The following is a 13847-nucleotide window of genomic DNA, read 5'->3' on the forward strand; positions in this document are numbered from 1 at the left end:
GTGCATAACAGCTGATACTTATTGTTCCCAGTTATAGACAGATATCCTTTTCTTCCATTTTATTTGGCACTTCGTAACTGGTTCACCAAAAATTTAGTCAGTGCTCCACAAATTTGTGAAGGAAACTAAGCGCTGGTGAGGCTGCTGGAGGACACAGAGTAGATTTAATGCATAGGAAGATTGAGTAGAGGTCTCTAACCTGGTTCTCCAAAAGCATATATTTCTTTACGTGGTGAGATGTAGTGCTTGGGATTTGACATCTTGCTATGATTTCTGGTATCTAAAATAATAATGATTTTCATTGGATAATAACTTCTTGGACGAAACTGCCTATTGATGTAATATATTCTTCAAAATGCTTCCTTGAAATAAGGAGTCAGTCTCTTTGTTGAAGTGAAGAGTCCTGCCCTTGATGTGTGAGCAAGATGGGAAGGTCCCATCAGGCTCAGGGTAGTGGCTCTCAGCCAGGCATGGCCTCTCTGAGGCTGCCCTAAGAGCTTGCCCAGAGGCTGGAGAAGGCAGCCTTGCAGCCAGGGCGATGGAGGGGCAAGTGGGAGCAGAGGGCTGGCTCCAGTGAGGTGCTCTACACTTCCAGCTTCCTCAAGTGAGACTTAGCTACAGAAGAGGAGGAGAGAATGGTGGATGCTGAACTAGATGGTGATCTGTTCTAGCATTAAACTCTAGCAACTCCAATCTGAGTAGTCACACTGCACATAAGGTCAGAGGGGACTGTCTGCATCACGTAAGATTAAACAAAGTCTTACGTCTTCACAGGACTGGGACTGTACGTGCAAGTAAACTGAAATTGCTGGTGCTCCTGCAGATGTACAGCTCAGAAGAGCTTTCTTGTATGAAGCTCTGCAGGAAGCCCTTGAATTTGTATAAGAATTCATATCATAGCCTTGTTAAAAGATACATGACTATTTCAAATGTTCAAATATATATATGTGTGAGTGTGAGTGTTTATAAACATGCCATTTTTAATTCTTTATAGACCAGTGTTTAAAGATAATCAGGGAAATGTTGACAGAGACTCCCGATTCTCACCTTTATTCAGGCAAGAAAGTAATAAAATTTCCATGGAAGATTTGATTAAACTAATAGCTGAATACAGAAGGTAAGGAACAGTTTTTAATTTGATTTGAGAAGGAATAAAAGCTTCATAAAGCTGTGCAGAATAACTTTCACAGCTTTTTTTCTTCATTTAATACAGTGTGCCAAAGTAGCCGTATTAAATTAGTGTTTTTCACATTAGCCTGTTACCTGCCAAAAAGTGCTTTAGGTTGGACTTTCAAGGAAAACTGAAATTTCATTTGGCACATTAATAAACATTATTATAACCTAAAGATAGTTATTCCTGAAATTTGGCACATTAATGAATGTTATTATAACCTAAAGATAATTATTCCTTAAATTAGCTTCTATCAGGGGAGATGCAGGTACAGTAACCCAACAAGAGATCATCATCTAGGGGTGGGGAGGGGGGAAATGGAATTAAATTTAAAAATAAAATAAAATAAAATGAAAATGAAATAGCATTCTTTAATGGTTTCCCTACTCGTTGCTTTTGTTTGTTTGAGTCTCCATGACAAACTGGAGAGTGGACATGGGAAGGAAAAAACTTCTTTAAATGTTTGACAGTGTGTAAATTAGTGAATAGCGGTTTGGCTGGATAGTCTTCCATACAGGTATAAATCAGGTTAATCCTAGAGCAAGAGTCTTTGTTTATACTGGATAAGTGACATGAGAATTAAACCACAGGTTTCTTCCTATCCCTTCTACTCTAAATATGCCTAGAAATGAATTAATCTAATTAACTTCTCCTGTTCCATTTATATAAAATCAGATAATAGAAATATTGAATGTCAACTACAGGGACTGGACCAGACCCTTAATCTCTTGTGCCACCTTACTGTAACTGGTCAGGAAACTTTACTGAAATTCTCACTACTTTTATTAGAGTTGGCACTGCTGGGTTTGTCTGTATAAAACATCTCCTAGATAAATGGAATTTAGTATCACAGTTTTGGCACTTGCTTGGGCACAAGGAATATGTCTTGGTCATTTTTCAGCATGGCAGTTACAGAAGCCATGATGCTGTCAAATCCTCTCATCTCAGTGGTCATTTAATTCCTTTTAGAGAACATTTGATTCAGATTTTAGAAAGAAAAAGTGGGTAAGTTGATTCTCATAAGGTTTTGTTCATCAGTTTCTTCCTCTCCTACAAAATATGCTATAACGTTGCTTGCAAAGAGAAGGCAGGGATGAGACCAAGAAAGAACACAAAGCAAAACACATTTATTTCCTGCTTTTGTATCTGATTTGAGTTTAATAGCCAATAGATGTATGTTAAATGTGCTTAATATATATTTATGTCTTAAATCAGGGTCTGTTTTTCATTTTAGATTAATTTCTATAATGGATCTCATCTTCCTTGTTCTAATTTTCTAAAAAAATTTCATTTCTGTCATTGCAGAGCAGAGAAGATTAGCAAAATACAGACTATACCTGGCTGTTTGGATATTGCAGTTGATTGTGTTCCTTTGGAACATCCAAGTATGATTCCACTTTATAATTAATTATTATTATTAAATAGGACATTGTCATAGGCTTTCCAGCCCTAATTACTATCTTAAGACAGTTCTGGTAGAAGTGTCCATTGTTGTATAGAAAAATATATACAGAGAAGTGTTCTTGATTTGTTTTAATTTAATTACACCATTCTTTTTGTGCAGATGCACCCCTGCAGTATGGAACACAACATGCTGTGAATCCACATGTAATGAAAGTTCAACAACCGCTTTTTGGTCTCATAAGGGATTAGGCCAAATTGCTGAGTGGACTTCTGTAGCTTGAGGTTAATAACCTTGCACTGTTGATGGGCTGTGATGCAGCCATATGAATTAGCACATATGGGACATGCAGTAGGTTTCAAGAATACAAACTAGATGGAGGGCTTCATTCAGAAGCTGCTCTGGCATCAGTGCAGCAGCTGCTAAGATAGATGCTTCTAACTGGATCCTTCTGTCACTTAAATTTTCTGTTTCAAGGGCTGCATTTCTGTGTCCCCCTCAGCAAAAAGCTCAGAACCATTGAATTCCTCTGAAGTCTATCATCACACATCTTTATACCATCCTTATGTGGTATTAGATAAAAAAATAGTTTCACTAACATTTCAAAAGCAGTTTTTATTTTTGAAATTAAAAGAAACTCAAAGTAGGCAAAATGATCCAAAGCAGCTTGTGACTTGTACTGTTACGTGACTTGGTGTGCACTGTGGCCAAGTGAAAGTCTGGCTTTAAAGGGTATGTGCTAGTGAAGTGCCCAGTTCCTGTGGAAAGTCAATGAAAATTCCCTCATCTGAAGAGTAACAGCTTAAACATTTCTTTGGTATGGGGAAAATTAATCTCACTCTGAATAAGTCTGTAAAATATTTAAAAAACTGTACCAGAGAACTTCTATGCTGTAGGATTCATTAAAATCTCTCTGAAAACTCTTCTTGACTTCAGCCAGCTCTGAAGGAAGCCTTGTAATAGCAGTATCTAGTTCTGTAATAACACCTCCTTCCCACCCAAAATAGGTCGTGCTAGGCTAGTGCTAAAGTCCTTCATTACCAGGAAGAGCCTTTGAAAAGCAGGCAGAAAGCAAATAGAAACCCACCTGCTATAGCTGGCATAACGCCGCTTCTCCCCCACCTGCTTGAACTGCAGAGGAGCTGCACTATCCTGAAACTTGGCAATTTCTTCTTGTGCTAGTTTAGAAGGAAGTAAAATTGGACATAGTGTATACAAGGGATCACCAGCTTCTTTCAGCTTCCTCACCACAAATTGGTAAGCTTTTCCTGTGGGTTACTCTAGAGTTTGAGGAATGAATTTATAGGCAGGAACTTCAAGTTGCTTTTCCCAGAAATAGCTTGGGACAACCCTAAGATAGGGACCCTTCTCAGTGGCTTTTGTGCAAACAGCCCTGGAGTTCTCCATGCTGAAATTAAATGTCTCACTGATTTAATAGTACAGGCAGACAGACTATGCTCTATTCATTTTTAATCTCCCCTTGTCTGGGTGACAGAGTGCTTATTTTCATCTTCTGTTTCTTGATCTGATTTCAGTTATCCCAATTGCATCATGTATTTAATCTAGTTCTGCACTGCTTGTTTCTTCATTTTGTTTACTATGTTATTAGATAATAGAAAAACTTAAATGAGATATTGAGCTGTAAAATTAATTAGAAACAGCATCACTTCAATATATTCTGTTGAAACTGACCATATACCGATGGTGCCATTATGCCATCAAATGGTGTGTGTCAAAAGAGTTTTTCAGTGCTGTGCTGTTTAACTCAAGTGAGATAAACTATTTAAGGATGATATATTGTAATTGTTCTGTGGTAACATGAATGCAATTTAAGGCAAGATTTGACCTGCTGTATCTCAGCATTACTTATTCTTTGCAAGTTAAGGCAGGATTTTACTTGTTCCATCTCAATATTACTTATTCTTAGTAGTAAGACTGTAAAAACAAACATAATATGTGATGGTTTTGTTTTCTGTTCTTTTGAAGACTGTGTAACTTCATCTTTTATTCCAATCAAGCCATTTAATGACGTAAAGGAGCATCAACCTACAGTGGAAGTTGAGGAGTTTGTAGAGGAATCAACAAAATATTCTCGACCTTACAGAGTATATAAGAACCAAATATACATATATCCAAAACACCTCAAATATGATAGCCAAAAATACTTTAACAAGGTACAGTATGTGACTAATTCAGGTCAGCACTGGGTAGTAGAGTACTGCATGAGCTCTCATTGAAATGAAGGAGTACTCATCATAAAGCGGGGGAAAACAGTCACTTGGCCTTTGATCTTTTTCGAATTTTGCAATCATGAAATACTGGTACAATTTTAATGAAATGAATCTATGGATTAATTTTAAGTTGTATCAGAGATTCAAAAAAAGATAATGTAGTAATAGCTTTTTCACAATTTTCAGAAGGGCTGTATTTTAATGAAATGATGTGTGCAGATAAAATTAATTGGATAATATTTGTAGTTCTTAAATGAAACTTGAGTACTACTTATGTTTTCATGGTGATTTAAAATTAAATTAAGGACCAGACACAGGTAAGCGCTGGTCACTTTATAATCTGTTTCTACACAGTTAAGTTGAGGCCTGGCCTGCATTTTGCCAGTTCTTGGAAATACTATTTCTAGTGATATCACTGTGACTTAAAGGCATTTTAAATGTTGATACACCATCTACATATTTCTCTGAGATTTTGAAAAGAGCTTATAATTTGCCTGGGTTTTTATGGGTATCCCATTCCTGATCTAAGCTTTAATGCATTCCTGTCCTTTCAGGCACGGAATATAACAGTGTGCATTGAATTTAAAAGCTCTGATGAAGAAGGAGCGAAGCCACTGAAGGTGAGCCACAACAAAAGTATATTCAGAGAGCAGTGTTTCTGAGGACGTTACTTATAAAACCCAGGAATCAGGGCTATACTAACCTGGAACAATTAAAGAGTGAATGTTGTCATGCATTGAGTTGGACTTGTGGGTCCCTTCCAACTCAAAACATTCCGTGATTCTGTAATCATATGCACCTTGGTTCTGTTTGATCCCAGCTAGTCAAAATGATTCCAGCTCACAGTGCCATTTTGCAGTGCCCACTTTCTGACTGCTGGAGGGGAAAGAAACTATTAGAAAACTTAAACATTCTTTACAGTGCAACTTGCTTATTCTAAAATTTACCATTTACCCTACATTTCTCACTGAGCTCAGGACACTTGCTTGAAAAGAGAGGCACAAAATTAGAACCACCTTAGACTTAATTCTTAACTTTGCTGTTGACAAAGGGCTATTGCATAGTATTGTTGTACTGTAGTTTTCCACCAATAAATAAAGTTGCCATCACTCAATTATTGAGAGCCTCCAGACCAGACTCTGCCAGCAAGGAGATTATTAACTGGTGTAGCTTTTGTAACATTGAAAAGTCAGTAAAAGCATTGTATTATGTATTGAACTGCATGAAAGTGAAATAGCTTTTGTAAAACTTTTTGCAGAAAACTGAAATTGATAACAGCAATGAAGAAGTCTAAGGAGTCTGCATTGCTTTGTTGAGTGTAGGGTAATTTTCACAGAATCAATGGACTTTTCCTGAAAGTGTGTATAGAAAATTTCAGGTCTGAGCACTGAAAATATTTCTTCTAATATTTGATCAAAATAATTGTCAATCTTTCATGATACTGTTTTCAAAGTACATATATTATTAGATATACCAAGACTAGTATCATCAGCAGAATTTCACAATGTAATTAAAGCATGTTACTTTTATCAGTGCATTTACGGGAAGCCAGGTGGACCATTATTTACAACGGCAGCCTATACCGCTGTACTACATCATTCCCAGAATCCTGATTTCTATGATGAGGTCAGTCTGCTTTTTCTTTCATTAAATGTCTGCCAGTCCCACATGTTTGCCAATGAAACAGCAAAGTATGTGTAAAGGATACTTCTGTTAAAATTGTCTGTGTATCTGGATGGGCCTGTGTTATGTAGATTTACATACTGTCTCATGTTTTGTTTTGGTTTTTTTCCTTAAATCAATTCAGTGAATCCTTTGTTTTGTAAGATGTTCTAAGTACAGTTAAGAAGCTGTAGAATTAATTAGGAACAGTCTAGCTGTCTAAAATGCATGTCTGGACTACATTAAGCATCCAGCTGCATCTCTGAATTTAATAGAAAAAGTAAACATTACGAAGAAGGGTGGAGTCAAATGTCAGAACAAATCCCTCTCTGTGATATAAGATCTACATTGGGGCATTTTTGTTGGTCCAGTGGTCAGAACAGAATGTGCAGTGGCATGTAGGGGCTTCAGCAAGTCATTTAGCTGGTGCTTTTGAGCATGCAGCTACAGAATGGAGTTCATACCTTGGCCTTTGCCAAATGTTAGTTGCACGTGCATCTCTACATTTCACCAACACCAAGTATTGATTCCCCAGGCTTTCTGCAGGGGAACCTAATTTCACCCTTTCAGTGACTAGTGTGTTTGATGGCCTGTGAATGTCACGTGTCTGTTCTGGATTTTCCACTACTGCTTTATGTGTAGTAATAAGGCTGGCAAACAGCATTAGTACATAGACAGTGTTTTCCAAACTGTTGGCTTGATCTTGGAAAAACTTCCTTTTTCAGTTAAAATTTACTTTGATAAAATAGCAGGGGCAAGACTGGCAGATAATTTACAACTACATATGAAGTATAAATTTTAAGATTCATGTTTAGGAACTGAGGTGGAACTTAAAACATTACCTCTTCAGAGATCTACCTTTGTGAGCAGTGTTTGGGTTTGAACGCATCTGAAAGTGTTCTTCATGTGATGCTAGTGAGCCATCTGGTTTGGGCAGATTACTTTCAGCTTGAACAAAGAGTTTAATTCAGATTTTAATATCTAATTTGGCTGGCAGAGTTGTGCACCTGTCCTAAACGTTCCTAGTACAGCAAGTGCAGTCTTTAAAAGAATGTAGTGTATTATCAAGAAAGCTGTCTTAATCTCCATGTCTGAATGCCCACTTCATATCTACAGTTATGGTATTAGATTCTTACCCATAAGTTGATTTAAACTGGAGGCATTTATTAGCAATTTCTAAACCTTATCTTAAGCATAGGATTAGCTTGGATAAACTTCATTGTAGCTCACGAGGGCAAGGGGTCTGTTTTATCAGTTCCTATGGTAACATGTTTTGATTACTTTGTATTTTTATTCCAATAGGTTAATAATACCTCAAACCCAATCTGTAGGGATTCATGGATGACATTATATGGGATTTAAGGCTGAGCAGAAATCGTAAATAAAAGTTTATTTTCATGTCCACCTTTATTATTTGGTCTTTGCCACAAAATGATGATGAAGCAGTAGCAGAGATGCCATTTTAGTTTTTGATTTGGTCATCCTGAAAATGTAAGAATGGTGATAACTATGGCTGCTAGAGTGCAGGTGATCACTTCTAAGCAGGGTCCATCACTCTTTGGTTCTGTCTTCTTTCAAATTACACTATCATAAATGCAAATACTCATCTGCAAGACAGAGAGGGGGGGAAAAAAGCTGTTTCAAGTAAAAGTGATGGATGGTCATCCTAAACAGTTTCCTTAAGAGGGCATCTATTACCCATGCAGACAACCATTAGCCAGTAAAGGCAGGCTGTACTTAGACCTCTGTTGTAGAGAGAGATGTCACTCATTTAGACCATCTCTGATGCGTGGTTTCATTGATTTTTAAACTAAAGTGAGGTGTAACATTTTACATTTCAGGTGAAAATTGAACTTCCCACTCAACTCCATAAGAAACACCACATTCTGTTTTCATTTTATCATGTCACCTGTGACATAAATGCAAAAGCTAATGCCAAAAAGAAAGAGGCTCTGGAAACACCAGGTACCTGTAGTAGAATTACTTTCAATTATAAATATAAGTGATATACGTTCAAATAAGGATTGCAGAATTTCTGGCTGGATATTATTGTCTTCCTTTGTACTCGAGAAGCTTGTTTTTCCAAAGAGTCATATTGATTTGTTCATGTGCACAGTGGGATATGCATGGCTTCCTCTGTTGAAAGATGCCCAATTAGCTTCCCAAGAACACAACGTGCCAGTGGCAAGCAGTCTGCCTCCCAGTTACTTGAGCCTTCAAGAACCAACTAGCGGAAAGGTATTAATTCATACTTTCCTATTATTCAAATAGCACAGAGCATTTATTTACAGATGTTTCACATGAGATCAGATTTGCATTTGCACTTACCTGGAAGTGTAAACAATAAATAGGGTATCTGTTTTAGAATATTCATGTGCATATCATTAAGTATATAAATTAATATATGTACTACCAGACTGAGAGTCATATGTTGCTGATTTGCAGGTGTATATGGAAAAAGTGTATTTTATAACTGTGTATTCTACAAAGTTACACCTAACTTTTCCAAAACTTGAATGGGAGTGCTCAAAAAGAACTCTTTTCACAAACTCGGGGCATATGACATTCATTCTCCAGCTGACGTGATCCACAATCATGATTCATGCTCCAGTTTTGTGGTGTGATATCATGTTTTCCCACTGATCCTGTCCAGTCTGGATTATTTCTGCCTCCTTGTGTTTGTTTTATTATTGTCATGAGGACGGGGTGGGGCAGTGATCTGGTCCCTTGAATGACGTTTGTGGGCTTGTGCTGAAAAGTGGGTTTATATTGCAATAATTCTGTGGTTATGAAAGCACAGTAGCCAGCACTGTTCGTGCATGTGTGTGTGCAAAGCTACACAGTGAAAATTTGATGCAGGCTTGAATAAGTAGGAAATAAGTTGGAAATTTTGTTTTTGTTTTAATAGCAGATCAGCTGTGAAGTGAAATGGGTAGATAATGGGAAACCACTTTTCAAAGTCTCTACTTTTGTGGTATCGACAGTAAATACTCAGGTAAGCTGAATTTCCTCTTAGCTCTGTTACCTGCTTACAAACAAAAAGTGTCAAGGAATGACTGAAAGATATTTTAAAATCTTGTATGAGTTTGTTTCTCTAACATTTAAAGGTTATTTGAATGTATAAGGGCAAGATGACAACGATGGAATACAAACTTTAAAGAAAAATATAAATTATTTAAGAACATACCAGCAGAAAAAGCATGGAATATCAATTTAAACAGCAAGAAAATAAATTATGAGCACCAGGAAGAAATAAAAAAATCTGGCCATTGAAATCCCTTAGATTGTGAGGGGAAAATTAATTGCTCACAACACTGAAAAAAGAGTCATCAGACTACCTAGAAATAAGTCGCATATAGCAAGCTGTGCTGGCCAGTGGGTTGGGCCAAGTACGTTGATCTGTCTTTCTGTGTGTTATGTCTAAGGGGCAGGGACCAAGTGTGTTCTTCGGTATCACAGGTGATTGCTGTAACCAATTTATGGAGCTGAATTCTAATCCTTTCCATAGTAATACATTAATGTGGATGTTTATCATTTTAGGATCCATACCTGAATAACTTCTTCCGTCAGTGCCAAGAAAGGGAAAAGGATCTATCCCAGCCTCCTACCTCAAATTTTATCAATTCTTGTAAGGTACAGTAACCTGCAGCACAAAGTGTGCTATAAATTTGTATATCGCATATATATATATATATATATAGTGGCTTTATCTCAACTGATCCATCACTGCAGAATTCTAACCATGACATAAACTTACCAAGAGGCAGTGGGTCCATGACAACTCCAGTTTGGCTTACTTGATGTGACAGATGCATTACTGGTCACAGAGCTGTCTCCCATCCCTTCTTGTTTAAAGCGTGGCTGCGTCTTCCCCATCAACTTTGATAACCCAGCCTATTACTGAGCCTCGAATCGTGTTACAAGAGGGTGTAATGTTGCTCTGTTGCTCTAGGAACATCTGGGAAAAGGAGCTGTAGCCTGCAGAGGTGCAGTATTCCTGCTAGTCCTCTCTTGCCTTGCTTATCTCCTATTTGTTCTTCATACTTTCACTCTAAAAACCTAGATGCTATCCAAAGGGCTGTTTAGGGCATTTTGCATGTATGAGTCAGGGGTGCTTGTTGCCTGTCAAGTTATGAAATCAGAAAGAGCATACCCTTTCTGCAGAAACAAACAAACAAGAACTGCATGAAATGTGACTGTATTCAGTAAAGGTCAAAAGCTGTGAGAAAGGACCGTTAGAAGAGCAGGTAAGTGTCATGATTCCTTCCATGTTCGTGAATGGTGAAATTCAGAGTGCTCGCTTTGCAATCTACTTACTGAACTTTAACAGGAAGATAAGCAAGAAGACTGATGGGTAGCTGTGACACTGTTCCACAGTGCTAGCTCTAAAACATCATATGTATGATGTACTTATTATTTTTCCTCCTAGCATTCTGTAAAATCTCATAGGTGTTTTGGGGTTTAGATGTTGCCATCTTGTAGGTGCTTTTCCCCTTTCCTTCGTTGTCAATGTTTTCCTATTCGAGTGTACCTTAATCAGATTATATAAAGCTGCTTGGGAAGATATTTTTGCTTTAATAAGCAAACAGTAAGTTCCAATGACTTGTATCAGTTCTCTGGGCAAGTCCCTAAAAGTGACTGCTACTTTTGTTGATAAATGCAGGTAGACCTGAAAAGGCTTGCTTTGTTTTTAAATACTGTCTGGATGTAAAGAAATTATTAAAGGATGTTTTCAAAAATTAAAGGATCATTGTTATTTAGAGGTTATACCTCTACAGAATGAAGTCCTTAACTATTAATTTTTGGGAAGCCATTGAGCATATTGGACAAAGTTCAGGAATCCATAAAAGCTTCACAACTTCCTAGACAATAAGTCAGTTACCTAAACTACTAGAATTGCACTGTTGTTTATTTGCTGTTTGTAGTTTACCTTTTAAAAATATTTCAAAAATTTTATTAGAAAATAGAGACAATGTTTTACATGACAAGGGATCAACTATGCAATATAGCCAGGGGATAAATAATTTTCCCCATAGTGTTTTGCTTTAATTATAAATCACTAATACCTTTGAAGAAATTCTGGAATGGTTTGGAAATTACTGAAATTAAAAACTAGGAGAAATTCAGTGGAGGTTTTTTTCATGAAAAGCTCAATATACTTCTTGATCAGATAATATTATGTCAGTCCAGTCAGGTTGGAGTTTTTATACTACTTTTTACCAATGTGCTTTTAACATAAGTATTTTAGCACTGACAAATTCATTTTGTCGGATTTCTGCATAAAAAGAATGAGTTTTCATAAAAATATTAGGAAATATATGTTTTGAAAATGGCAATAAAGTTCTTTATTCCTTTTACATACATATCCTTAGTGAAATATGAAAATCTGGTTCAGTGTCTCTCTTTTCTCTCTTTTGTCTTTCTTTTTTTTCTTTTTTTTCTTTCCCCTTAAGTCAAGGTAGAGCAAAATAGTGGAATTCTGAAATTTGGACAATACCTACAGTTGAGTTGATGGTCGTATTTAAAAGAAACTCCATGGGGATCCTCTACTTGTTTGTCCCATTTCCCTACTGCTAGTACACTAATGGCTGCACTACATTTTACCTGCTGAAGCAGGAAAGCGAGTAATCATTTTTCATTGCTCGTATTGTAAATCTCTCATTTTCTTTCTTTTGTCCATTACAGAATTTGCTGAGGATTGAGAAGATCCATGTAATTTTGAATTTTCTTCCTGTAGTCCTGAATCAGCTCTTCTGGGTTTTGGTGCAAAACAGTGATGATGACGTTACAACAGCTGTGACCAGGTATCTGAACATTTTCTGTATGAGGAAAGGAATTCACTCTAGAGTGTGAACGTAGACATTAGTCCAATTATAGCTGCTCTTATAAAGGCTGACTGTGACATTTAGGCTTTAGTAGGTGAGAGTGCCTGCTTCCCCCTTAACACAGGGCTCACAAATAATGCGTGGAAGAGCATGGTATCATGTGGCTGACTCTCATACCAACCAGGAAATCACTGACCGTGGTGGATGTGTCTCTGCACCCTGAAGCAATTGTATGTAAAGATCTCATTCTTAAGGAGCAAAGTGCTTCCTATCAAAGCTGAATATCAATTTTGTTTTATGTTTGGGTCTGAGGATGTGGAGTTCAGCATAGGAAGAGCTTAGCATCTTGCAGTATCCAATGTAGAGTCAAACAACCAGGTCACACTGTTCTGGAGCATTTTTAAATTGGAGTATATCAGCAATAACTGAAGAGCGATGGAAGCATTTTCCAGAGAGCAGGCAAAGAGCTGAATGATTTGCTGAGCCTCTTACCCCTCACATAATGAAATTGTCTTTATTGATGCTGTTAATCAGGACAGCAGGAAAAAAAGAGAGAGATTATTAATAGTCTCTGCAGGAGAGCAGAAAGTTGCATTGCATTTTCTTTTGGCCATAGTGGTGTTTTTGTTTTACTTCTGCCAGTAACTAAACATGGGGACTACAGTAGGAAACTAGTAGGAAAAAATGACAACTGTCCTCAGCAACCCTGTTAGACTAATCTACTGTCAGTATACTTTCTTTCCACAGATTGTTCTTCAGCATTAGTTACTGAAGAAAGATTAGTTAGGATAGCTTAAAGGAGCAAGGAAGCAGAATTCCTCATCTTAGCCTTGGAAAGCTAAGTTTCAATATCTTTTATCAAAGGATTATGGCACCTTCCAAGGCAAAACCCGGTCTTACCACACCTAGGCACTAGGATTAGAAGAACCTTTCCTTGTACACATGTGTGATTTCATCACTGCATACTGTTTTCAAAGAGAGAGAGACAGTTAGACCTTTGTTCAGATCCCTATATGGCCAACAAATCAACTGATGTAAAGGCTAGATAGAAAGAATGAAGGCTAGAATTTCAGTTAATTGACTGGAAAATAAATACTATAGAAGAAGCAGCTGTTGAAAAACTAGTTTTAGTGTTGAGATGGAAAAATGGAAAGATGTTAATTCAGGTTTTGACTATAGACCCACTTGGCCAAAAAAAGAAAAGGATTCTCAGTGTTTTTCTTGTATGTGTGTTAGCTTTTGTGCTGGCAGAGTTGATGTCAGAGGGAATACACACGTCTGCTGTGTGTGCCATTCATTGATGTGTCCTATATATACACACATTGTATTTTGTTCTAAATAGCTTGAAGCAGCTTGTGTTGAATGTATTAAAAGCAACAACAACGGAATGAGAGCATAGACTGGCTTATGTGTTGGGGAGAAAATATTATTCCAATAATTCTCATGGTTATTTACTTGTCTGGGGGCCCAGTCACGTCATCATTTCGCTGTCTCAGTCTTTGCCAGAACTCGTTTCAATTTCAAACCAGAATCACAGAATCATAGAATGGTTTGGG

The 13847-nt window shown here is 37.2% G+C and overlaps 1 protein-coding gene across 1 annotated transcript in view; it reads left to right on the forward strand.

The window, feature by feature from the left end:
• Positions 1-12270, forward strand: part of LOC104532563 (dedicator of cytokinesis protein 10) — a gene marked incomplete at its 3' end in the record, with an annotated part of 64409 nt that extends 52139 nt beyond the window's left edge. The window contains exons 15-24 of the mRNA XM_010177802.1: positions 995-1117; positions 2477-2556; positions 4560-4747; positions 5359-5424; positions 6338-6430; positions 8308-8431; positions 8583-8704; positions 9375-9461; positions 10007-10099; positions 12152-12270. Of these exons, the coding sequence (XP_010176104.1) occupies positions 995-1117; positions 2477-2556; positions 4560-4747; positions 5359-5424; positions 6338-6430; positions 8308-8431; positions 8583-8704; positions 9375-9461; positions 10007-10099; positions 12152-12270 (1095 nt within the window). The remainder of the gene's footprint in view (positions 1-994; positions 1118-2476; positions 2557-4559; positions 4748-5358; positions 5425-6337; positions 6431-8307; positions 8432-8582; positions 8705-9374; positions 9462-10006; positions 10100-12151) is intronic.
• Positions 12271-13847: the final 1577 nt, after the last annotated feature.

The sequence above is a fragment of the Antrostomus carolinensis genome, unplaced genomic scaffold (genome assembly GCF_000700745.2).
Source record: "Antrostomus carolinensis isolate BGI_N321 unplaced genomic scaffold, ASM70074v2 scaffold14591, whole genome shotgun sequence".
Taxonomy (NCBI): Eukaryota; Metazoa; Chordata; class Aves; order Caprimulgiformes; family Caprimulgidae; genus Antrostomus; species Antrostomus carolinensis.